The 26775-nt window shown below is 41.4% G+C and overlaps 1 protein-coding gene across 4 annotated transcripts in view; it reads left to right on the top strand.

Annotated features, from left to right (window-relative positions):
* Nucleotides 1-307: 307 nt before the first annotated feature.
* Nucleotides 308-26775, top strand: part of grik2 (glutamate receptor, ionotropic, kainate 2) — a 260242-nt gene continuing 233774 nt past the window's right edge. For 2 of the 4 annotated variants that reach the window (XM_027286828.1, XM_027286831.1), the window contains exons 1-2: nucleotides 308-467; nucleotides 2931-3381. In XM_027286828.1, coding sequence (XP_027142629.1) covers nucleotides 3264-3381 — 118 coding nt within the window. In that variant the 5' untranslated portion in view covers nucleotides 308-467; nucleotides 2931-3263. Of the gene's footprint in view, nucleotides 468-2636; nucleotides 3382-26775 lie in introns of those variants that run through there. The other 2 variants (XM_027286830.1, XM_027286829.1) reach the window with 2 other exon arrangements.

The following is a 26775-nucleotide window of genomic DNA, read 5'->3' as shown; positions in this document are numbered from 1 at the left end:
TCACATTCCTGACATTTTTTGCCATCCTACAGGTTCAGATTGGGGTTCACCCCGTCTGTATCCTGGACAGTACCACACCTTTACACCCAATTAGTGCCTCTGATTCCCAGACTGGAAGTCTGCATTGGTATTCTGGTGAAATGTCTACGGCGGTGTCAGGGCTGAACTATCCAGCGGATAAAGGATTTTAATGTGCCTCAGTCCGACCTGACACACACTCTCCTCTGCCGTGATGAAGCTGCAGACTCGGTGTCGGTGAGTCCCCTGGTCCGGTGTATCCCCCCCCACTCCCCCCTGTTGCTTTAAGCAGTGCGTCCTGTCGTCCGACAGGAGGCGTGTCTCCCCTACGGCCGGAGCGCAGCGCTACCAGATGCAAGTGCGAGGGAAGCGACTCAGCTCCTCCATAGAAACAAATCAACTTCTTTGTGCTGCTCTGGTGACTCTTCCCGGCTCCAGCTCTACCTAGGGTAAGACCATTCTTTCAAACTTTACATATATTTACATGTTTGTGCTGCGCTCCTCTCTGTGTTTTTTCGCTTTTCAGGAACAGCTTATATCTTTAGAAAACAGATGAGACCGAAGTAGGAGCCGTTTCACGTCGTTTCCAACCGGGAAAACGCGCAGAAAACACCGTTGCGCACCTCATCGGACAGGTTTGAAGTTCGTCTGTGAGTTTTTCGGGACAGATCCGTTTCTAACCGGCGCCCTCAGACCGAAAACAACATTGAAAGGTTTCAGAAACGGACTCCGATTTGAGCTTTAATCAGCCTCGGAGAGATGTGACCTCCCGTGTCTTTGCCCGACCTCTATTTGGAGACGCTTGTCACCTTTTCGGGTTTCCCCTCCTCCCTCTCCTCCTCCTCGGGCTGATGGCTTTTGCTGTTGTGGGATTGAAAGACATTATGGGGGTCGTTAAATGCGTACCGTGATCCGCTTTATGAATGCTCCGTAGATAACGTCTGGGGCCGGATAGGAACTCGCGGGGAGACAAGCCGCGCATTTAAATCCCACAGTTGACGAGCACATTAGCTTTAAATCAACTTTATCATCACGCAGCGGTGCCCGCCGGAGCGGCTCCGCTCTGCCGGTTTGAAAGCCTTTTTTCACGCGTACAAAGAAGCATTTGTTGAGCTGTAGCTCGATCTGTAAAAAGAGCGGAATAAAAACAAACACAGATTAGTATGTGCCGGTGCCAAGCGTGCTTTTTCTCCGCCTGCCAACCCCGCAGCACCTTTCTGCCCGTTACGCACGGCTATCTGAGAACTACGGCTTTTGGTATTGAGCTCAGGGCTGCTCCTTCTTATCATAACCTCTATATGAGTTTAAATACTGCTGCTTTGTTCATCACACAGGGAGACAAACTAATTCCAGGCTCAGAAAACCATCAAATAAAAAGAAACACGCGCATAGGTGTGGACTCCAGGACAAATCATGTCCATTCTGATTCTGAAATTATTTTTAAAAATGAACTTCTATCAGTTCATTTCATTTTTTTTTTTTTTTTTAAATGTTAGGCCAATTTGTCTTTTTTTGTATGTTGGCTTCAGTAAATCAGCGCGGGAACAATATTTAACCTTTAGCCTTAAACTGTGTCATCATGTGGACTCGGTCCAAACACAGTCAAACAAAATAAATCAGTCCCTGTCCGTGGTCCTGAAGCCTGTCAGAACCCTCAGACTGAGGCTCTGTCCGTGGTGCTGAAACACCCTCAAACCCGACGAGCTGTGGCCTAAACGTTCAGCCTCTGCACGATGTTGAAAAGCCCAACAAGATATTTAATATGAGTTTAAATTTAGAGAAGTGATGATATTACATTTTTATTTTTTTTGTCTCATGTGTTCATGCAAATATACTCTTCATATTAATTCACCTCATATTGCTGACAGTTTTTTATTAGCTCCATGTTTAAGATCAGCCTGACCTCCATAATGCAAAATTCTCTCTCCTCTCTGAGTTATGAAGTTCATAGATTAATCTGGAAGATTTAGAAATTATGCACCATCTGGATCAACCAGAAAAAGAAAAAAAATCTACACACCCTAGAGATAACACAAAGCTTCTAAATATCCAGTAAAACCAACTCGCGCGGTTTTCACAAGGTCCTGCTTTTATGAATTATTATTAAATAACAGGACAGAGGTTTGAGTCGAAGAATATCAGGAAATATTGAATGTGCCACTTCAAATTCTTCGTCTTTCAGACCGTGTAAGCACGGCCAGTAATTTAATAGTCAAGTCAAGGAGCCGATGTGGCACTTGTTTCGATCACAAGTCAGACGGCACACATGAAATTGATATTTGATGTTGAGCGTTTTGGCGCTGCAGCCTGAGTCTGAGGAAAAAGTAGAAAATATTTAATAAAAAAAGTAATAATTCCAGAGACAGAACATGAGTGCTGGAACATAACCGCTGCGAGCTCAGCTATTCATCATGTTGAGTGTACAGTGACAGGTTTGCTGCGCGGAGCCCTCGCATGAGTCCAAGCTTGAGTGACTCCGATCAAACACGGGCGATCTTTTCAAATTCATAGATTGGCTTTTATGAGGCTGTGCGCTTCCAGCAACGGCCATCGAACCGAACCCGAAGAAAAGATCTGAGCGGAGAGCGGCTGGCCAGAGACACGACACCGGGGGGAGAGAGGAAAGCAAGGGAGGAGGGGAGGGAGGGTGCAGGCATGATCATTTCGGCAGGCGATACAGATCAAAGGGCGAAGTGTGGTCAGCAGTAGCCCTGAAACATGCCCGGTCCATCCTGTGCGCTCTCCCACTACTAGTGTTGGCTCGACGTCAGATGCTGTGCGGCAGTGCAGCAGGAGGAGCTCGGGCTGGCGAGGCTGCTCACACCGCCGCTTCGCTCACTCACTCACACGCTCACTTGGTCACGCTGGATCTCCACAAATCTCTCACCCCTCCTCCGATCTCTGTCTTTCAGTAGATGGATTTCTTCAAGCTCTGCCCTGCCTAACATGGATGCCCAGCCACCTTCACCACCACCACCACCACCTCCACCATCATCTTCCTCAGCTGAGTCGGAGGGCTGTTTCTTCTTGGCGCAGTGAGCTGGACACGCAGTGCTTTCCTTTTTCTTTTTTCTTTTTTCTTTCTTTGCTCAGATGGATGTGGGGAAACCGTTGCCCAGCTCGCCGGTGGTGATCATGCCGTGATCTTTGTAAGCCGCCCTGCTTCACGTTAAAGAGAAAACAGAAACAAGTCTGGGGAATTTACCGATTCAGGGAATTAAAATCCTGTGCACCACACAAGCACCATGAAGATTACCTCCCTGCTGATATTTAATGCGAGAGTCAGGTGCACCGTCAGGCTTCTACTGCTGCTATTACACTGTGTGGGATATTCACATGGGATGCCACACGTCTTGAGATTTGGTGAGCTACTTCTTCTTTTTTTTCCACCCTCACGTCGCCCCAAAAGTTTGGATTTGTGTGTTTTCATAAAACATGTTGCTCCCATCACGACCTGTTGGAGACTCACTTTTCCTCACTTTGGAGGAAATAGTGCAAAGTTGCTGTTCTGAGATTTTTAGGAACAGCAGTGTAAAGATAGTGTATCCAAAGAGTTGGCACACGCCTTGGCACACACCTGCACTTCTACAGCGCACAAACAAACCGAGACATGAATATATGAATGATGTACAGAGGGCAGACTGGAACTTGTTGCTTTTTTAGAAAGTTTCACACTGAAAAGGTTCACAAGAATCACACACCACATATCAACTACTGTGTGTGTGTGTGTGTGTGTGTGTGTGCGTGTGGTGATTTAAGATGTGATGTCATGTTGTTATTGTTATTTATTCATGATTTTATATTGCACACATGATGATAAAAACAGAGACGTTAAATATTATTTATTACAGTTCAATGTGCAGAATTCTTCAGAATGCATATTTTATTTTCCTCTGAGGGAGACTTTTAGCTGACCTTTTGAACCATAATTTCCACCTTAAATTCCCCCTTAAGCAGCTCTAAAGCAGGACAAATAAACAACCCCATACAGTAATACAATATGTCTGTTCCAGTTCATCTCAGCTACGTGATACGTACACAGGAAACATTCCACCCATATTTATAGCTGCATCACTTCATCAAATGGAAATATTCTGGTGTATCATTTCAAACACAACAAAAGGCCCAGTGGTTTTAATAACTCAGCGTTTTTTTGTAATGCTGGGGCCAGATGTTGGCATGAGGTTAAGGCCGCTGCCTTGCAGCACACATTGTGGCTACAAACATCGAATAAAAAAAGGAGAAAGATGAGAACACGCTGCAGAAATGTTTGATTTAGTCACTCATGTAGTTTAATAAGAAAACATAGTGTAACAGATACAGGTATACACAGACACACTGCACACACATTTTGTTGAGTATTCCAACTGTTTTCGTTTTGTGTGGATCGAAGGGAAAAGCGCTGAGACACCCCAGAAGAAAAGTCCTCAATCTATTAAGTCAGTCAATTAAATCCACCATGTACATTTCTTTAATTCATGAATGCACACTGACTGACGCGGCTCTAAAATCTGAATCAGTGTAGATGCATGTAAAGGTGAAATCCTGCTGCGTTAGTAAAGTCTCTTTACGTGACATTACACTCCCAGTTCAGAGTCATTCAATCCCTGTGCAGAGGAGAATATGGTCATTCCATTTACACTCCCTCATATGATGACAGTCCTTTATTGACGACAGCGACCGGAATCTGTCTGATGGACATGAACATGCCCCGTGATTACTCCTCCTCCGCCACATGTGTATTATAACACATGTTCACCAGGCATCTGCATGGACTTATGTGTGTGTTTTTAAGGTTTCTCAACCTCAAGAGATAACTGTACCATTGAGTTCAAATTTTGACTAATTTGAGTTAGCTGAGCAGAGAGGACATTGATAAAAAGTATCAATAAAAAAATATTAAAGGCTCATACTTCAATTAGGGTGGGGAAAGTTTAGAGAATAACACTGAACAGCGAACGGTCAAAATCAAAGCAGGAGATGCTGAAATGTGATGGATTTTTTTGGAGTCTCTCATATGAAACTAGACCTACACTTCCCATGATGCAGCTGAACAGCGTCTTGCACCAGACCATCTTGGTAAATGCCAATGTCTCCCAAAGCTTCACAACCTCTGTTTGTAACTCGGTTTCTCTGTTAAAAAATGACAACATCAGGACCCAGGTGACATCATCAGGACCCTGGTGACATCATCAGGACCCTGGTGACATCATCAGGATGCTGATGACATCATCAGGATCCTGGTGACATCATCATGGGTATTTTTAGAGACTTGACAAAGTTTATCGAGTGCCAAGGACACAGTAATCATAAAGAAAGTTGTGATGGGTAAACTGAGGTTCACGTGTTGAAGTTAAATACAGTACTCAGACTTTCTTTAGCACTCAGTATTACCTTTAAATCCCCAAATTTCATCCAAGCAACACTGAGCTGGGAGGACATTTTGGGATGTGAGGGTGCTTTTGAGTGCTAGAATGAGATCAGTGAGTGTATATTTAAATGGGAGAGGGCCTCACAATATTAGCTTCAGTTCATCTTGCACCTTGACTTTTACGCTGTCAAAACTGTGCTTCTTCACCTCCAATTGGATTTTGACTTTGCAAAATGGGATTTCTTCTGCTTCTGGAGCAGCTGCGACTCGGAAAAAACGAGTTGAAACGAGCTCGCTATTAATGCAGTAATCCCACTGTTACATTTCCAGGATGTGTTTTTTGACCATTCATTTGTAGTAGCTATTCTTCAAAATGGGAGCTCGCAAATGATTCAACCCATTCATTTGTTTGTAGAAATTATGGTGCGGGTGTGATGGATTGACTAAATTGGATTTCCATTTTGAAATTTAAGCACAAGAAAAAGAAAAAAAAAAAAAACAGCTCAGAGCAAGAATGTCAGGCTGTAGTTTTGAATCAATCTGACCAGCTCCTGTGATAAAAACAAGCTTTTTACAGATTCCCAGAGTTCCTCAGAGACCTTTGGAGCAGAGATATATATACGGTTGAGATTATTTTTTAAAGCAGCCATGCAGGGAATAAGAATTTGAATCAGGTTAAGAGCTCAGCCGGTGGTGACTGTTTAGCAGTTTGTGCCTGTTGAAAACAGAAGCTCACATGCTGACAATCACTGATGATAGAAGCCACATAACTGAATTTTCCTGCAGCCAATTGAAGATAAAGCTCGATACGGATCAGCTGTAAGCAGCGATAGACTGAACCACAGCAACATGTGACCTTCCAGCTCTGTAACTATGACTGCAGCCTGCTGTGTCTGCTCAAACGTCTTGCAGTTTTTTTTTTCCTTTTGTTGTTGAATTGCAGACAGGTGAGGTCAGGAAATTGGATTACTTGTGTGGAGGAGCAGCCATGTTCGGGGTTACTTCCCAGGAGTACAGCAGAATGTATTTCACACATTCACTGGCTGAGCTGCTGGTGGAAAGCAGATGGTTCACTCCTTTAGAAAAGTAGCATTAATAAAAAAAGTTTAGGCCAAGGAAGAGGTCCATTTATTGTCAGTATGGAAACTTGTGTATTAAATACTAAAATGTTTCATCAGAGCCACACAGTCACGGACATCCACAAGGTTCCTCACACCCAAAAGAAACTTGTGTATGTGTATCTATAATGCATCAATTTATACTGGCACTTTATGTCTCTGTGATCTCTGTGGAGTGGAGATTGAATCAGGTGCGTTGGTGTTGGCTGCTGTGCTCAGCATTAGTATGAAGGTCAGCGTCTAATGGGCAAGACAAGCTAAATGTTGCAGGTCGAGGCTAGAAAAACTCCCTCTTTAGAAAATAACTCAGTCTTTCAGAAGACTGCCTGTCAATAACTGAACAGAAAAGTTCACATTATCCTCCAGGCTTCGTCCGGCCCCCGCCTCTCTGATGACTTGTAAATAAGGAGATTTGCAAAGAAATGCAAGCTGCTTGAAAACAATGTGTGGCTAAGCAGATCAACGCAAACAGAGAGCATTAGGTATGAAGCGGGAGGTGATAATCACAGCATCCTTCAATGAACAAGCTCATTTCCCCATTTGTTTTCCAGTTCATCAATGTAGCTGAAGGTGGAGGTTTGTGAAGAGACAGCTTGGAGATGTTACTCATTGTTATAAACATACAGCTGTGAATGCTAGAAGGTGACAAAAATGTGTATTAATCCACAACTGAAAATAGTTCCAAGCTTCCTCCTAAAGACAAAACTTATAACAAAATAAAAAACATTCACCCTCAGTACAGTTGTCATGAACGGGGAAATTAGCTACAGAGACCAAAACTGTTTTTTGTACCAGGCTGTAAACATGTTTATTTCTGCTGTGAAGTTGGACATTTGGACATGGGGACTTATGGAGACTGACTCACTTCTGGAGCCAGCCTCAAGTAGACGTTAGAAGTAATTACAGTTTTTGGCACTGGCTTCACTTCACAGCCAAGGAGGTTGCCGCTTGGTCTTCACAAAAGACAAGATTGGTAGTTGGACATAAGTCCATTAACTTGGGAATTATGTCAATTGTGGAGGAAGTCCTTTATTTAGTGAAGCAGAAATGTAGAGTTTGGAGATCAGGGTGGTGGATGGTTCTGTACTGCATCTGATTTTAATGCAGAAGCCTGAAGTTTATTTCTTCTCACAGACCCAGTCTATACCTATACCTATACCAGACAGATCAAATGTTATGAAATATTGGTTAAGCATATGGTGGTGCAGTGGTTAGCACTGTTGCCTCACAGCAAGAAGGTTCTGGGTTTGTGTCTAGGTGAGTTCTCTCTCACTTCCACCCACAGCCCGTAGACATGCAGGTTAATTGGTGACTCTAATGTCAATGGTTGATTGTCCCTTTGTGCCCTGTGAAGAACCGGCGACTCCAGGGTCCAGGGTCCAGGGTGTACCTCACCTCTCACCCAGTGTCAGCTGGGATTGGGTTCAGACCCTGATATGGATAAGCAGTTGTGGAAAATAAATGGTTATAGGCTAAAGATTAGGTAAGCACGGTGGTCAGCAACTTTTTGACACTCTCTGAGTTTGTTTGTGGTGCTAATGCTAATGTTGTGCTATGCCCACCTTTGTTTGTTCTGTGTTACACAAAGTCACTTTTCTGTGACACCTGAGCCAAAAATGCTTCAGCCAACTCTCTAACAAAGGCTAACAAACTTGTCTATCATTGCCCCGTCACTCCTAAGTTTGATTTGCTGGTTTGCTTTACAGTCCAGAACAATAAGAGGGCGCTATTCTGCAAAGCGTAAATAACTTTAAAGCTGTCAGACAGCCTGGCAGTGACAGATGGTAGAAGCAGAGAAAGTCTGATGAAAGAAATCACTTCCAGCGTGTTTATCCACTTCAGTCCAGACAAAGAGGCTGAACAGGGGAGGGAGAGGGGTTTGAGAAACACCATGTTGTACATACACATCAGCTTTTACCCACCTGCACAAACCCACAGCCAAGGCTTTAATACGAGAGTCTCTATGCAGACCATGTATGACCAGAAATAGCATCGCAGTCGTAATTGAAAAAGTAGCAGACTGCCCAGATGTCTGGTACTGATCCTGAGGGTGGAGTTGATGAGCAGTGAAGAATAGCTTCTCTTTTTTTTCCATTCGGAGCAGTCTAGTCACCACGGACCTAACTGTACATTTGTCAAAAGGCTGACTTCTGACCTTTTGCTCCGAGCCAAAACAAAAAGACCAAACTCTTCTCCTTTTCAGAGGCACATAATAGTGCGTATGACTGCGTGACGTGTCCTTTTTTTACCCACTCTGCGTGTCTGTGTGGACAGGAGGAAGTGTGTGATGCATCTTCATGTGTGTGATGGTTTCATGGCCTTGATAAATCTACCAGGGGAGGTTTTAAAATTGTTCAGGCAGTTTTTATGGACATCCAAAATGCACTACAAAAACACCATGACGTAAGAGCTCACCTGACTGTATATCGGCCAAGCTTATTAAACATATGATTACATCAGTATATGTTGGGTAACTATAAATGTTCTGTTTATACATATTTGATTTGATTCATTTAAAAAAATCAACACCAAAAAGGAAGCTGGCAGAAATATCATTATATAATATTTGGTAGTTTTTAAGCTTTTAAATATTTATATGTAAAAAAAAATCCAGTATCTGGCCGAGCTGTTTCCTAAACTTAAAAAAAGAACCTGACATCTTCACACTTTTGCTTTTATGATAATTCTAAAGACATATTTAAAAAGTGTATTTACAAGATTTAAAAGAGATATCAGATGATCTCTTTTATAATCACTTTTACTGGCCAGGTATGTGAACACATACAAGGAATATGACTCTGATTTCATGTTGCTCTGAATGTACATACACAGATAGTGACATAAATACAGCTGAAAACAAAGAGACAATAGTACAGTGGTGCAGAGGGGGAAGGATAAAATAAATATGATTTATGTAGCAGGTTTCTTTATCTCTCCATCAAAATAGCTTTTACCGAAAATAAACAAACCTGGACACTCGGCCACTGCTCACCATTTGACCTTTGGAGTTAGACCATTTGAGATTGTAAGAAATATCGTTAGAGAAAATTCAGTGGGAACTTTGTAATGGGTGAGACTGTCTGGAAGCAAGCAGCATCCCTGTCTCTAGACTCCATACTAGCTGAAAGAAATTGAATGAACTCTAACTTACACAAATTCAAAATGGAATGCAGCACATTCTATTGACTTATAGTTATTTCTTTTTTAGCCATCTTGTGTAAATTGCATCCATGGGTTCATCAGGAGTGCTGCTGTACAGCTGTGCTCACAGGGAGAACAATCTCCAACGAGAGAATGTGACAATAACAGCGACAATAATCATTTCTATGTTCATCATGTGGACTGCTACACTTGCTGGACTGCCCATTATATTTACCGCCTGCGTTGTCACACTTCCTAAATTTGTGACGCCACATGGGAGGTAACTGCCTGCAGAACACTGCAACACATCCTCTCCTTGTATTTTTCCACCAGGATGATGACACGAACAGCTTCTCCCAGTCGGCAAACCTTGTTTACAGAAAAATCCAACATGACGTGAATGCAGCATCACTTGAACATCGAACAGCCGACTAGCTCACAGTACTTATCTGACTGTCTACTACTGGAAATACACACTTTTCAGGAAATAGATAAATGGAAACGAGATGTAACTATGCAGGTTTACTGCAGTGTGTGCTGTGCTCACTTTAAATTGTTTTTTGTACTCAGCTGTTGGAGACGGCATTTCCCTTGTGTTTGTGTACCGAGGAGCAGTTTTTAGTCAACTTAATCTACATCACGGCTAGTGAAGTAAGAAATGTTGAACACAATCAGTAGTCCGGGCTGAAAAATGAAGCAGGTTATGGTTTATAAATTGGAACCTGACAGAAAGGCTTACATCAAAGGAGACTGGATCATTTATATACAGTATCTGGCAGAAAATGCTGATAATCATCATTATATTATGAATCCAAGCAGCATGTTAAAGATTCAGCAGGGGCCTTGATAAGAACAGAACCCAGCAGAGACACTGTACTGAAACAACACACATAAGAAAATCAAGTTGCAAGTATGTGTATTATGTTACATGTTTTAAAAAATAGCTCATTTGTTTTATTTTGAAAAATGAGATGAGAAAACAAATCCCATGCCAGCACTGACAAGTACAGAGGTTATCCTAGCTTAGCATAAAGCCTTGAGGCGGGGCTCTGTCTAAAGTGAGAAAATGTTCCTACCAACATGAATCTGTCCGTGTTGCTTGTTGAAGCTGTAGTTACGTGATGGTGCTTTTTCTTGACAGTTTCAGCCCAGCAGCTCTCAGCTGGCCAGACACTGTAAGGATAAAGTCAGATTTTAACCCCAAACTGGTAGCCCTTGACTGATTTAAGATTAGTTGCCTGATTGATCAACAATCTGGATGGATGCAGCAGATCAGAAATGTTGGTCAGCTATCAGTTTGAGCAGCTCTACAGCCTACTTAATTAATATAGTAGTATTTTAAATGTTGCAGCTAACTGTAGTATGATGACAGGTTGACTAAACTGTGCAGTGTGAACATAGAGGTCATAGATTCAAACCACTCAATCAGTGTAAAAGATTCCAAAGATTTAAAAACTACCTGAACTCAACATACATTTATTACTACTACTACTAACAACAACCACATGGACTTGTTAGGACCTACTCTGCTCTTGGTTGTACAAGTACAGGTTTTGGTAACCTCACAGTGACAACAAGACCTACCATGACCTCTAGGGTAAGGGTCAAACCCATCAGAAGTGTACAGGTTTTGGTTGGTGTACTATTACAATGGCTAGCTGTTTCCCCATGCTTCCAGTTTTCATGCTAAGCGAGGCTCACTACAGCCACACCGCTCGCTTCCTCTTCCTTCAATGCTAATGAAGAACAGACGGAGCCCAGGGTTGTGAACGATCCGTACAGTAAGATTCTTCGTTTTTGATCTCACGATCTCGAGTTACTCCAGTGCAGAAGCACTGCAGTGCAGTTCAGTCTGCACTCGCGCAGCAGGCAGAGTCAAATCTTCATGCTGAAATGACTGATTTTCCGGTAATTTGTTTACAGGCTCTACAGCTTCCCTACTTGAATTAGCAAGCTGAATTAGAAGAAGTGTTAGAAGTCAAGGTTACCCAGAGCTAGCAACAAAGCTATCATTTCAATTAGAGGAATGCTGGTTGAACTACATTTGACCTCAATCAGGAAGCTAATCTGATTTTGATGGAACTGTGTTAAGACAGATATTTAGAAAGAAAGATAGATAGATACAAGGCTTGGGTGCCATCAAGGTGCTAAGGTACTTAGAAACCCTGAAGGAATGATTTCAATTCTATCAAAAATACAGAAGCGCCATTTTCTATTAAACCACAGCATGGTTAATCAATGACCTTGCATGCTGATGAATGGATATGTCATTCTTCAGTGTCATACTGATGCAGCCTAGTAGTTGTATCAACATCTTTATGACTGTAAATGAAATTAAAAAAGTAGAATTCAATTACATTTCAGTAACATTTAAGGGAACATTCGTCAGCTCGTTGCTAGGCAGTGAATTCATGTGGATCGATCATAATGGGCTTTTCTCTTTTCTGTGCCTTCAGTTTAAATTTGAGTGGGGAAGTTTGCTCAAAAGAAGCTTTGCTTTTTCTCTAAAGCGTTAGTGCCGCTTCACATTGCCACTTTTAATAATCAACACGGCCTGCCTGTGGGAAAAATTAACATGTAAGAGTCTGTCCATTCTTGATTCAAAGCTTAGTTTCCACTGTCTACTTTTCACTTTTCACAACGTGCCACGTGAAATTACTTTTCTCTGACTAACTTATTTCTCAGACTGTCGACTCTCGTCTCATCTCCCTGTGTGCAACACACTCGCTGATGCTCATTGGAATGCACAGATTTGATTGGTGCAGCATATCCTCCTGGCTCTGCAGGGCGACAGAAGTATTTAAACTCAGCAAGACTTGTCTGAGTAGGCTAACTGCATATTAAACACAATATTGTAGACAGTGTCATACATACTACAATGATTTCTATTACCGGAAGCTCAGCTATGTTTGTGATTTGTGTGTCATGCACTATGTATCCCGGTGAAATATCAGGAAACTCTGAAGGTATGAATAAATAGATCATATGATTATCATTTTCTCATTGTAACATGACCATTACAGAGATCAGACAAAACATCTGCTCTCACTTTTCAGCATATGAGGGAATGTGCACCTATACAAAACCAATAATGCTGAACACAGGCCTTTTATATATTTAGAATGGAATCCACTGCTGTTCACCTTCATGTGCCTTTGCGTTCATTATGCCTCTCTGCAGCGTAAAGATAGTTTGTACACTCTGCCATCAGCACTTCCTCCACCCGTAAGTGCTCTGCTCTTTCACTCAAAAAGGGTAAATAACAAATAATTATTGCAAAACATGTATGCATTTCTCTGTCAGTCAATGAACAGTAGGCAGCATGGGGCGAAGGCAAAAGCTGCTTTATGACATTGGGATGAGGACATCAGTACAACCTTTATCTGTTGCCAAAGCATTTAGCTAACATCTTTGGATGTCATGCTGCAGTGATGGCAGGGTGATAAACGGAGCCGCAGCCTTGATGGCTTCAATGATTCATCTGAATAAACAAAATGTGCAAAGGACAGCTTGGATCATAGTTAGTACCTGCCTTCATCTTCTCCTCCAGATAAATTTGAGTCACATGGGGGGCTTCTCACCTGTCTGATATTCAGACTGCTTGTGTATGTTTATCAAACAAACCTCATTCAAGACTGGTTAGTGCAACTGATAGCACTGATGGTCAGAGCTATGCCAAGTGAGCTACCCCCAGGCCAATGATTTTGATGTGTTGACTTGGTTACCAGTAGTGGCTTGGCAGGCAGAAAAATAATAAAACAAACATAAAAAAGCAGAACGGCCAGGGTAACGATAAGGTTACAAAGGTTTTTATCCCTAGCTAAAGTAGCACAATTCTTTGTCATCTAATATGCATGCAGTTTACCCTACAAGCTGCAGGTGAATCAAGGTACCATGTCATGCAAGCGTCGACCAACCAAGAAATGTGGTCGACTGAATGTAAGCTGACTGAAAATACAAAAACAGTGGCAAGAATTCAAAAAACCAGGGGTGAAGCCCAACATGGCTGATCAGTGACAAACAGAGATCCTGATCCTGAGAGACCAAGGTTAGCAGAAGACATGTTCACAGAGGTGGCCATCACATTATTACCATAATGATGACTGAATGATCTGGTGAAGTCTGGGAGTCTGGGAGGTTAAACCTGTTCACTGCATGGAGCACGTCGTACGTAGAAACTGAATACATGTTTAATGACTTTAAAAGAATGGTGCAAGTGTATATCTATCATTACATACAGTCTTCAGCCAGGAGCCATGTTTGCAGAGACTGGAAGAAGTTGAGCACTTTCACATTGTGGCAACAGTCATTGTATCATCCTGCATTGAAGCTAACTCAAGCATATGATGTGTCAGGGACTCTTTTTATGCCCTTGGCAGCAGAGCGCATGTTCTACCATGGCAGCACTTCCCCTTCACTCGTTCTTTACCGTGAAGGAGGAGTGTGGCTTTATTGGGCTGGCTTAAACAGATGTAGAGCTCTGTGCTCATGTTTTATAAGGTGGAGGAGCCGCGTTGCTCTTGTTTCTCTCCAACCACATGTGATAGGCAACATAAAGATAACATTTACTGCTTTCTTGTTACTGATAATAGGGATTCAGCCTTGTTTTACATTCTAGAAAATCTGTGGCTTTAGGAAGTGAATGTGTTTGAGCTGACTGTTATATATATATATATTTTTTTTTTTTTAATTTAAATAATCCTGATTTCCTGTAAACAGATTATTAAGCAATTACAAACAGTAGTTGACAAAAACAACACCATGGGACTGGATCTCATGGTCTTCATCAGTAGTTTAGAGTTTTGAGGTAAAATTAAATTTTATTTACATTGCACCAAATCATTACAGTTACTTGCAGAGACTCAACAATGCAGACCATGAGCAAGCACCTGATGTTAGTGGCAAGGAAAAATGTCAATAACCAGTTGAAACCATACGGAGGGCATTTTGAATACTATAGCTTTTATAAAGATCATCTGAACACATGTCAAACATGTAAAATATGAAATCCTTTACATACACTGTTTATTGTGCAGGTCTGTGTGTGTCTACTAGGATTGGTCTATGCATTTGATATTTAAATAATCATATCAGTGCGTACGTGCAAACAGAGCCACCATCATATTCAAAATGTCCTCTATAAAGGAGACACATGCAGTAGAATAGGAAATAACACCCCACACTGGTCTGCTAGTTGTTCTAGTAGGCTAATTTCCTCTCTGCCATGTTAATGTCTACTCATATCTGTGCTATTCTCCTTGCTGTTTTTACAAAGCATGAGCAAATGAAATATTTTACTCAAATGACTTTATTTGCCTTAGTGCTGCCAGTCTGAATTATCAGCTTTCTTAAATTGAGTTTAGCAGTGGTGGCTTTGTGAGCATTACACTGTGTCTTGGCCCACAGCCAGCACACTGCTGGTAAATATATTTAAATCAGTCCTAAGCTGCTTAAAATATTCATATTTCACTCATAGCCAGTTTATAGAAATTTAAAACTATCTCAGGCTGGCAAAATCAGTTACATGGATAAAATATATATCATTTCACATTTTGGAAGACACAAAGAGAGCGGGAGCTGGTGAGCGGTGGCGAGGCGTTAAGCCCCCCATGCACAGTGTGTGTTTTTCTGATATGACTGGTTTTAGATGCTCCGGCTCTCTCGGCTGAGAGAGGAAGGAGGATGCATGCCATGTTCCTCTCAAGCTCATGACGCTGCTTCGTGTGTGAAGCTGGTTAATGTGCCACGTCAAATGGTTATTCTAAAAGCCGCTTCTCTGCATCCTTCCTTTCGGCTTGAAACAGAAAGCCCCTGCCCGCTGTTGGTTTAGCCAAATACGGCATGTATGTGGATATAATTAGCTGAGTCTTAGATGCTGACTGGGGCTGAACTGGAGGTGACTTACCGTGTGGACTAACAGTGACTGAGACGGTCTGTTCCTGCTGTACTGGAACACACTGAGGACATAAGTGACCAGATCCATTCCCTATATCACTGTCACTGTAATACGAACCAGGACTTCTCATGACACACTGTCCTCCGCTCTGACTATTGTATCCTTGTGGTATCCTTGAGACACTGTGCACTAAAAGCTGCATCCTGGTGGCATGATGCCTCTGTGCACTTGAGGGTCACGGCTGTCTGAAATAAATTACATTTTCCCAATGCTCTGTTTTGCCTGATTCAGAGTCACCTCTGGACATTCTGATCCCAAGTCTTATGACTCCTTTTTATTTACACAGGCTTTAAAATTCTCTCAGGGCATTCATTCAGTGTGAATTCAGTCTATGGTACTATGGTACCTTTAATCTTGTGTTCCTGAATCATATATAGATACATGCCATGTGCTCCATGTTCATACAGATGCAGAAAGTACCATTTGGTGTCTATATGACATGCCCGTTTAACATGTAGGTTATGTTTAGGAAAAGATCATATCATAAAATATGCAAGTTATGTGACACAAGTCATGTTATTACTGTGGCAACAAGTCAAGTAACAAAAGTGACATAAGTATGTAATTTAGAACTTTGAATAAGTCAATGCTGAGTTTTGGTTTCACACCGGACATGAACCCAGGTCTCCTGGGTGAAAGTGGTGTTTGTTTTAACTCATCCATCCACATAGGCCAAAAGTGGACTTTTCAGACTGAAATTTGGTTCAGTCATTCATTTCATAAATCTAGCATCACCATCAGTTTTAACATTTGAACTGTCCAATTCTTTTTATGACCAAATACCTGAAAACCACTGACAGTCCCATCGATGTCAACAGCTAATGTTATCATGCTAATAAGCTGATAAACTAAGACCTGGTGAACCTGTCCAGCATTATTCATTTAAACATCAGTATGTTAGCATTGTCATTCTGAGCATGATAGCATGCTTACATTATCTCATGCCATGCCTGTACTGAAGTACAGACTCAGAGAACAGCTAATGCAGCTCTGGACTTTTCATCTTGTTGAAATGTAGATCTGGAAAGTTTGTAACTTGCTCCCTCATGGAGGCCAGCAAAAGTAGTCAGCGTGTATTCAGTTCTGTCCAAGAATTTCACAATTTTATGTTAACCCAAACAGCTGGTTTAGCAGTTGTTAATGTTACTATACTAAACTGAAAACATAATTTCTGGCAAAAAACACGTTAAGCGTGCCTACAGACTCAACTTCCGCACAACAGCTGTGCAGAAAACGAAACCTATGGATCTTCAGCGTAGCTGTCAGAGGGGGTGTTCCATCACCTGAAAGCCCTCCATTTTCCACTGAGTCTTCCAGATGTCTCTATCTTTCCTCTCGCTGCCTGGCAGACAGGTGTTTGGAGACCAGAGCTGTATATATTGTAAGTAAAAGCCTCTGATTGAGAATGGCAGAGAAGCCTCTCCAAGTCAATAACTCATTTGGAAGGGGTTATGAATTAGAATGATCTTGCTGAGGGGAAGGTAGACTCCAGCCCATATCCTGCCTCGAGTCACAGAAGAAACTGGAATAATAATCCTCCAGGAAAATCGATGGTAGAATGCAGCGCCACGGGGACAAATACCAGCAACAGCCCCATTCTGCAGCACACGACTCTTATCTGTCAATCGACAGAATTTCTGCTGATATGCCATAAATCCAATTCCCTAAAATGTCATACTAAAATTTAAAGCCATTTAGATTGGCTTGTGGATCGAGAATGACAGCTTCCCTCTCCCAGGGGCTGGGATTATATGTCAATAATGTCCTCAGTGCCAGGGAGATTCTTTCATTAGCTTGTATTTAGATTGAAGTGTCATCCATATTATGAGAGCCTGCTGCTGCGATTCAAAGTGTCTCAACAGTGTGTGTGTGTCGGTGTGTGTTTGCCTGTTTGTCTGTCTCTTCCTCAGCTCTCGACCCTAATAGAGTCATCAGTCCGATAAGTCGGCAGGGTGATGTGTTGGGAGATAGGCAATGTATGGAGCGGCAGTGTTCCAGTGTAGTGGAGTTTACAGACACAATCCTCAAAGCTCAACCTTTAGTGGCAACTCAAAATATTTGAGTGCATAATCTTTAATTGTTACCACACAAATGTTCATGGAAGCATTTCTGCCCCTTGCTTTAATCAGTCAAAAACTGACTAAATATGAGCCAGTGTGCAATCAAAAGTAACTTTATAACTTGAATTAATTACATAATTAATTACATAGCAAGCAGGATGAATACATTAGCTTGTTCATTAAGTCCACCTTTAAATAAAAAAAAGACCCTCCTCATGATGTCTTCCTGCAAAATCATCACGTTTAGATGTTTGATGAGTGTCGAATCTAATCCTGTGTTTGTTGGATCTACATCTCCATGGTTACAGTGTATATTGGAATTGCTTACATTTTGCGCAGATAATCCTTAATAACTTTTCAGATCACATGAATATTCATTATGATTATAATAATATATTTTTACAGGATTGTGTGCAGTTCTGGCTGAGAGCCTGACTGATGTTGCAGTGTTTCTTTTTATATCATGATCAGACCTATTACAGATCTATTTTCAGCTATGACAATGACATTGGTGAATGTTTTTTTTAACCGATAAACATGTTGGGGTAGTTTTTTCTTTCATCAATACCTAACTATGAGCTGCTGGTGGACATGTAAATCAGGGTGGATGCTGTGCTGCTGTTTAAATACATTAATACACTTACAGAGCTGGTGGCTCTTTGGTTGCTGCTGGCCTCCAGCTGAATTTCACCAAAACACGTCATGTTTCCTGGGTTAGTGGAGCGTTTGCTATGTGTGGGTCGCTCTCTCTATTGTGTGTCATATCTGGGTTACAGATAAAACACTTTGGGGACCAATTTGTCTGCCTTGAGGTGCTCGATCACCTAGAGCCTTAAATTTAACCTTAGATTTTTAGAACCGTAGTTTTGTTTTTTGATTTCCTGCAGCCTACATTGTCAGAACGGTGTTAATTGAGTCTCTCTGGCGTTCGTTTCTCCAAATCTGTTTAACTCTGTGCAGTGGTTGTCAGTCATGTGTCATCATGACCCATGACTCAACAGCTCATTAGCAGACTTTAAAACAGAGCAAACAAAACAGAAATGAGATTTTGGAATGATCAATGATCACATTGCTCACATTCAGTGAGTGCTCTACTTTCATAGGATGAGAAAGAAATGTTTCTAACTCTACTAGATGCATGTAGTAATGTTTTTATGCGTCCCTGTTTTGCAATGCGCCAAGAAAGGCAGGAAAGAAGAGGACTGCGAGCAGTAAAGACAGATGTTAAAAAAATACTTTGCATATGTTTTATTAGGCGGCCATTTTCCAGAGCTTAGCATGCACCAGGTTTCAGGCGTTTCCTTCCTTCCAGTGAGCCCTTGGTTTCAGGTAATTTCAGAGTGCTTTGAAAAGAGACTTTAAACTTGCAGCAGATAGCTAATCCTTCCCAGGGAACATTTGGTCACCTTTAAAACTCTCAATTTGTGCATTTCAAGAATGATCTGTACCTGCGCCTGGACTTGGCTGCTGTACAGCTCTCTCAGAGCGGCTAAAACAGGCACAGTGCCAGTCAAGTTCTGGAGCACACCCAAGTTGACACGGAAGCAGTGTTAGCAGTTACCAGAAGCAGCCCACTTTGTGTTTTTTATGACGATTGAACCTACATAACATACACCGTCCTGGTGCCATAAAGTCTCATGAGATTTTACTTGGTGAGAGGCTAACTACAGTAACTCCAGTGTGCTTTTACTTTGATCAGATATGATATGTTAAGTGAATGTTTGTCCTCTGTGCTCAGTGACTGTACACACAGCAAATAACTGTCCTGAGTGTTGTATTCAGAGACATGCAAAGAGAAAGTTGCTCTCTCTGAGGAAGTGTCTCACACACTGCTGACTGGAGAAAAAAGAAACACTTCAGGCATTTCTTGGAAGTGCTGCAACATCACAACCAACAGGATCACTGGTTATGGGTGGGTATTTTATTTATTTGTGTGTGTGTGTGTGTGTGTGTGTGTGTGTCTCCTGCTGTTATCGTCACCCTTTGAAAGTCTGCATGTAGGATCTTTCCTGTGTGCTCTTTGTCTTTCCTCCCCTCTCTCCTGGGCTTTTTGTCAGGTTTCCCCTTCTTGAACTGTGATTCTTCTGATCTGTCCTTTGTAACTCAGAGGGGGGAAATCTGTGCATCTCAAACACCTCCTCATCTCACTGTAACTCATAATCGTTCACTATGGTTTCGAGTTTTCACAAGTGTGTGTGTCAGTGTGTGTTTTCATGCGGGCTGGCATCAGTACAGTGGGAGGGGAGCCGCTTTGATTTCCCAAGACGTCTCGGTCAGGCCTCATCGCTTTCAGACAGCAATCTCTACTTAAAGAGGAGGGAAAATGTTAGGAGGAGGGAAAGGGCAGAGAAAAAGAGTGTGTGCATCGTTGCGTTTGTGTTAGAGAGAGGGAGGGGATAGGATGAAGGTCAGTTGGGGAAAATTTGCAGAAAAATATGAAGACACTTTAAAGAGGAGAGAGAGCAAATAAATGAAGGATGTTTCCTTTGAATTAAACATAACTGTAAACGGCAGTAGGGACAGGGACATCACGCTGTGCTCATCTGAGCTGGACAACATTACGCCTCATGAGCCTGTGGGTACACAGAACACTTAGACACACTGCTTGCCTGAGCTGCTTTTGACTCCTTTACTCTAAATCTTTAAATTATGTCTTCATACTGAATCTCATACGACTTGGTCAGGACCCTCAGATTCAAACTATGATGCTGTTGGACCTTCAAAATAAAGCTTGCTAATAATGGCTGAGTTTAAACAATTGAAGTTTGGTTAGGTTTAGGAACATAAACTGCTCAGTTTGGCTTGAAATAAAGAAGCTGTTGTTGACTTTTTGTTTCACATGGGCACTAGCATCTACAGCATAGTTAGAACCCTAGTGTCACTGACGAAGCTGCTGTATTTGGAAAGTTGGGTGAAATAATAATGACTGCAGTACAAATCATAGTCATCGAAATATTCTTTAGGTTTATCAGAACCAGGTTCTGTGCCACTTTTTCTTTACTAGTGAAGAAATCACAATTGGCAGTTTTTTACTGTAATAAATAGAAGCAGAACTTTCTAATATTACAGTATAAGGATAGTACTGTGGATTATATGTTTAAGGTTGTTTTATTTCATGTTTTACAGCATGAATACAAGTTTTTAAATGTGGTTTCACTATATAATTCACATGAAAATATCATATGAATACTATACAAAATAAATGTTTTGCCATTAAATATAATGGTGTTTTACTGTACAATGTAAAAACAGTAATTTAAAATACAACTTTATTCTGTATATATTCCCATTAAATGCCATACAAATAAAGGGTTTTTTTTTCTTCCATGAAATATGACTGTGTTTTACAGTCAGATGATGAAAAATGAAAGCAAACTGTAAAAATATGACCCCACTGACTGTAAAAGTTCATTCTTGGCCATTGGTCACTCCACAAAATAATCTTAACACAAAGTCCTCTTACTATCTTTTGCATGTTTAGTCACATCTTAAGATATTTATCAGCAGATTGCTGAGCTGTGATAGTTTCAGTTTCATGTTTCAGCATCCAAGTGACTCAAAAATCGGAATTTAGTCTGGTGGAACTGGTGAAATTTTAGAAACCTGGTTTTGAGTTGTAAAATTCAACCACATTCCATTGCTTTTCACTTGTATTTATTCAGGTTTGATGGATAAAAACCAATGCTTCTTGCCCTGCTACACACTGACAAACATACACACATTCGCACCTGGATGCTGCCCAGTACAACCACATCTGCTCTGTTGGTCACTGGGCACTGCAGGGGTTAAGTGCATGCTCAAGGGTACCGGGCCAAGTGTTGCTCTTTCACTATCCTGTCACGGGTTTGAAAACCACCTTTCACTCTCACTCTGGAAGAAAATAGACATAAATTGTTGGATGTTTTGGAGGAAATGTGCGATATTCAAACATGAGCACGATCAAATTTAAAAAAATCCCAAACTGCTTCTATTGGCCTTCCATAGCTCATATTAATCTCCCAGTGCAGAGGCACAAACATCTTATCTTATTGGCTTTATAATCCACCAATAAGCATCTTTCCGTGCTGAATGCTGCTCTCTATGTGCTATACTGTACCCTCATCCTGTGTTACTCTTTAGGGGGAGTCTGCTCAGCTCCTCTACCAGCATCACTTCAAAGGCTTCCTAACTCTCCTCTCATAACTGTTCGGGGCTAGAGAGGAAGTGCATTATAATATCCTGTGCTGCAGATCTGCTCACCGTTTCTCAGACTCAGTCCAGAGTTCCACATTTTTCTGACTGATTGTTGGATGTATGTACTAAGACACCAATGTTATGGTCCACTGAGCTTGCCAGGTTTGCTGTAAGTCCGAGATATTTGTTAACCTCTAAATATAAATAGCATTAATTGGCAAATTTAAGCATGTATCCAGTGATTTGAATCAGGAGGGTTGTTCAACAGTAAAGTATATAGAAAAGGTCTAATTTAACAAGCAAGCGGGCCTTTTCCCTGTGAGGGATACAATTACCCTAATTGAAAAAGCTGGACATGGATTGAAACTGGCAGTCTAATTAATGGACTCTTTTACAAGCTTCCATAGAAACCTCTGTTCAGTACAATACTTACACACATGGGTGGGTTCACACTAAAGTCTATGTATGTATTCCACATTTAGCTGGCATCTGTTGGTATTTGTAATATGTTGTTTTTTTCAAGCATTCAAAGAATAATGCCTTTATGCCCCTCTCTTTGTATGTATGTTTAACAATAGTCTGACTTCATGAGACAAAGGATTATTCCATATTTATAGTATGTATCTAATAGGAACACAGGTCTTATGGTGAATGGTAAATAAACTTATTAATATAGCACCTTTGTGATCTATCAACCACTCACACGTATTTACACACATACAATGAGGCAGAAGCTTGCTTGCTCAACGACACTTGAGATGTACTGGGGGAGCTGGGAATTGAACCTGGCACGCCAAGTGCTTAAAGTAAAGGATTAAGTTTAGGTTATAGTCTTTATTCTGTGTCTGTGTTTTTATCTATCGACCAACAGTTACTGCCCCATGGCAATCCAAACTGTGAATTTGAATGTGAATAGGCGTTGATTGTTTTGGTGGCCTTTTCGTCCGCTCCTTGAAATGTCATCAATAACTGTTAATGGCTTCCCTGTTGTTTTTCATTTTTATGCTGTTATCTTTATTTCCTGGCCCCGATGCTGACTTCTGAATGTTTTATGTCACTTGACAGTAAAAGGTCCAGCTATGAAATGCTGCTCTTCCCTCAGCATTCCTTTTAATGTGTAATCGACATTAATCAACTAGTTGGAGTTGGGACACATACAAGCGCTATTACAAGTAACACCTGTTCATTTGGCTCAATGTTTCACCATAATAATAATAAAAAAAACATTTTCCAAGTGAGAAGAGAAATGATTTATATGCAGTGTGGCATGAAACCACCTGGTTCTAAACAAGATTTAATGGAGGATGTAGTGTCTACATTGTTGCTATTTTTTGCTGCAGCAGGTTTGTTTTTCGCATACACTGTAAAAAAATGACGTAGTACCCGTGGCACCATTTACAGGTTTCTTTGGAGTCATTGTGACCCTCAGAATGTTGTTGCTGGCCATGCTTTTAATTATGTTTGACTTTAAGCCTTAATATAATTTATATAAATATTTCTATATGTTCTATATTCACCCTGAGTACAGTTTTCCTACATATATTATCTGTAACTGCTTATCATCAGGGTCATGGTGGGGCTGGCCTATCCCAGCTGACATTGGGGCGAGAGGCGGGGTACACCCTGGAGTCGCCAGGACACATAGAGACAACCAACCATTCACACTCACATTCCCACTTATGGACAACAGTGCATGTTTTTCGGACTGTGGGAGGAAGCCAGAGAACCAGGAACCTTCTTGCTGTGAGGTGACTGCACCATTGTGCCGCCCACAGTTGATGATGAATAGGGAAATTAGCTAGAGAACAAAACTGCTTTGGTACCAGGCTGCTTATTTCTACTGTGAAGTCCTCACTCGTATTTGCAGCCAGCCTCAAATGTCCGTTTAAGGAACTGTGTTTTTTGGCACACACACAAATATAATAGTGATACTGACTTTATTTTGATAATTAACTATCAGAATAAACACTAATGATTATAAACTGTACACCGATCTTTCCTCTATCACATCACATTAACACCTAACCTACCTAATACCTGATATATAGGTATGTATTTAAAAAACAGATTTTAAGTCAAGTTTCTTGCAGCTTTAACAGTGTAAATTATATTATAATATTTTAAAGAGCACAACCTAGACCTGCCATGTATGAAAAATGTACATATTGAATTTAATTAAATTGTAAGTTCAAGTAGATCACCAAAGTCTGGTTGCAAGCAAAGCTGTTTTCTGCCTCATCTCTCTCCACCACCCAGACCTCCTCCTTATGTTCTAACTTTTTAATGTTTTTGATTTACACTGCAAATAATTTAAGCTCGTCTGACTTAAAAACAAAATAGGGATTAGTAGTAGGCTAGTAACTGTCACTTTAAGAAAAGAAAACCCCAGCACTGAATAAAAAGCATTAGCAGAAGGTTCTTGCAAGCATGTCAGTGTAAAAGTGTGTGTGTGTGTGTGTGTGTGAATGGCTCATATATCTGTTTCAGTCTTTAAGCGTCTTGCACGTACGTCTGTTTTTCTGCTGAACAGTGAGAGTGTGAGCACGGGTGAGTGAGCATTTACATATGTCTGTGACTAAGCCCATTGGCACAGTACAGCATGATGCAGTGCTCCTTGCCTCACTGTGCCTGTCTGCTGTGAGTGTAGTTTTCTGTGTCCTGGTTGTAATCCTCAGCACTGTCTCTGGGGGAAAGCTGGGGATACTAACAGCAGCCAAACTGCAGGTTGCTGCTGGAGAGAACAACAGGTCAGTCTGTCCTTGCTTCCCCGCTGGTTGAGACACTACATTCTACAACAATATTGTTTAACATTTATAGGTGATTTGACCAGTTTATGAGCTAGACTGATATGTTGGTTAGTTGCTATCCCTGGAGGCTGTAATGTTGAATTGGGAAGTGTTTGATGGAACATTTGCTGTTGTTGGTGAATGGCAGTGTTAAAGTCACCATTAAACAGAAATCAGAGTACTTTTTGCTTCCTCATTTTTATGTGCTCCCTGCTAAAACAGGTAGATAGGCTATTACCATTTACAGTAGCCAATAGCGAGTGTACAACCCTACTGCTGTCCATTGCAGGTAGTGGTATGAGTAAGCATCAGCATCTACCTTCCAGTGAACACCCAGGACCAAAAACAACCTCAGAAACCAGCAGTGGTCAGTCTGGTGTGGAATGTAGTTAGCCTGTTCCCAAACCTGGTCCAATCTGGTGTAGCCCAGTTCTGTTGCCTGCTAACAGCACATTCAGTTGGCAAGTAGTTAGGCTAAAGCTAACTCATAAATCACAGAGAGTTGAAGCTGAACAGGTGAACATCAGAGGGAAAGCCAGAAAATCCACTACGGTGGCATCTTTCATTGGATATAAAATGAGTACACGTCTCAGAGTGCAGGATGAGTCAACAAATCCACAGTCCACACATTTTTATTGTTCATCAGGAAATGACAAACTCTAAAATACAACAAAGAATAACTGAAAATACTGAAAACATGACCAGTCATGCTATCACAAGGTTATTTGTTATAGAACCTGACCTGCTAGTTCCATGGGTTGACATAGACCTTCAGACAGAGAGAAAAGAAGCAGAAGAAAATTGAACTCTGGTCTTGCCACTTCTCTCTGACAGAGACCTCCATTGCAGAGACCTATGCCCTCTTCTCTCTGTCTTCCAATGAATCAGAGAGATGTCGAACTACCCAGGTCGCTGCACATGGGATCTTATCTTATTCATTAGGAACATGGATAACAATTGGACACTATTAATTCAAAGTTTGCAAGTAAGAGAATCTCTGGCACCTTGCTCTTTTGCCCTTATACACCCCCAAGTCACTCAGTCCGGTTAAGAAAAGAGCGATTAAAGCCAGTAAGTGGTGATACACAGTGACTCAGGCTGCTTGTGCAAGCACAATCTGAAAAGCAGCCTTGGGGGAAATGTAGCAGAGATGCTGCATGGGTTTCTCTTCCTCATTCGGAGGTGAAAATAGGCATGGTGAATCCGCTGAGAGACAGGAGTGTTGGCAGGTGTCCCATATGGAGGAGTATGAGACAACCCCATGCTGCACGGCCGAGTGAAAGAACTAACAACAACACCGGGTGGAGTGTCTGCATAGCTTGGGGACTAAAATGTGACATAGAGTTCAGAGAAGCAGTCGGAAAGTCACTAGCTTCAATCTCAGGAACAACTGGGAACATCTATGTGAAGAAAGCAATAGATTAACACTCTCTAATCCTTCAACACATTCCTTCCTCGAGCAAAGCACTGAAACCTCAGCTGTTCAGTGATCACCAGTAGAAGACTGGTTGTACTTGGCAGCGTTGTGTGGTTTGGATTCAAAGAAAAAGGTAACTTTATGGGAGATAATAGCTGCAGGCAAAGCTTCCTCCCAAGCACAGAACATGAAGCACAGTACACAGATGCTGTGAGGACAATGTCTTCCCTCTGAGCAAGTTTGATCACGGTTGGAGCATCACAGAGATGTTTGTTACTGTGTTACAGTAGAAATGGTCCGCAGTAAATGACAGCAGAAAGAATACTGTTTAATCGCAACCATAGGAAGGTGTCTACATCACCAAATGTATCTCTGTATCACTGCCATAGTGACGGCAGTGAATCCTCCCTTTTGCATTAAAGCTGCATGCTAAAATATGAGATAAAATCCATTTACATAGAGTGTAGTGATTTTTATGGCGATTAATCCAAACAGTTCACTGAATGAAACATTATACACACAAAGCTGAATTTTGCTCTCCTGAGGCTTTTTTATATTTGCCTTTAAGATAGATTTTCTCTTGCTTGACTTGATTGAATTTCATTGTTCTGGTACTTACAGTGTGCTGTGATGAATTGAATCTTGTAATCACAACATGTGATGTCACATATGGTAAAAGCTACATGACAACTTAACAACAAAGACAGATCGCCTCATTGTTGATCTGGCAGCAGC

Source organism: Larimichthys crocea, chromosome XIII (genome assembly GCF_000972845.2).
Source record: "Larimichthys crocea isolate SSNF chromosome XIII, L_crocea_2.0, whole genome shotgun sequence".
Lineage (NCBI taxonomy): Eukaryota > Metazoa > Chordata > Actinopteri > Sciaenidae > Larimichthys > Larimichthys crocea.
This window is presented reverse-complemented; position numbering and strand designations above follow the sequence as displayed.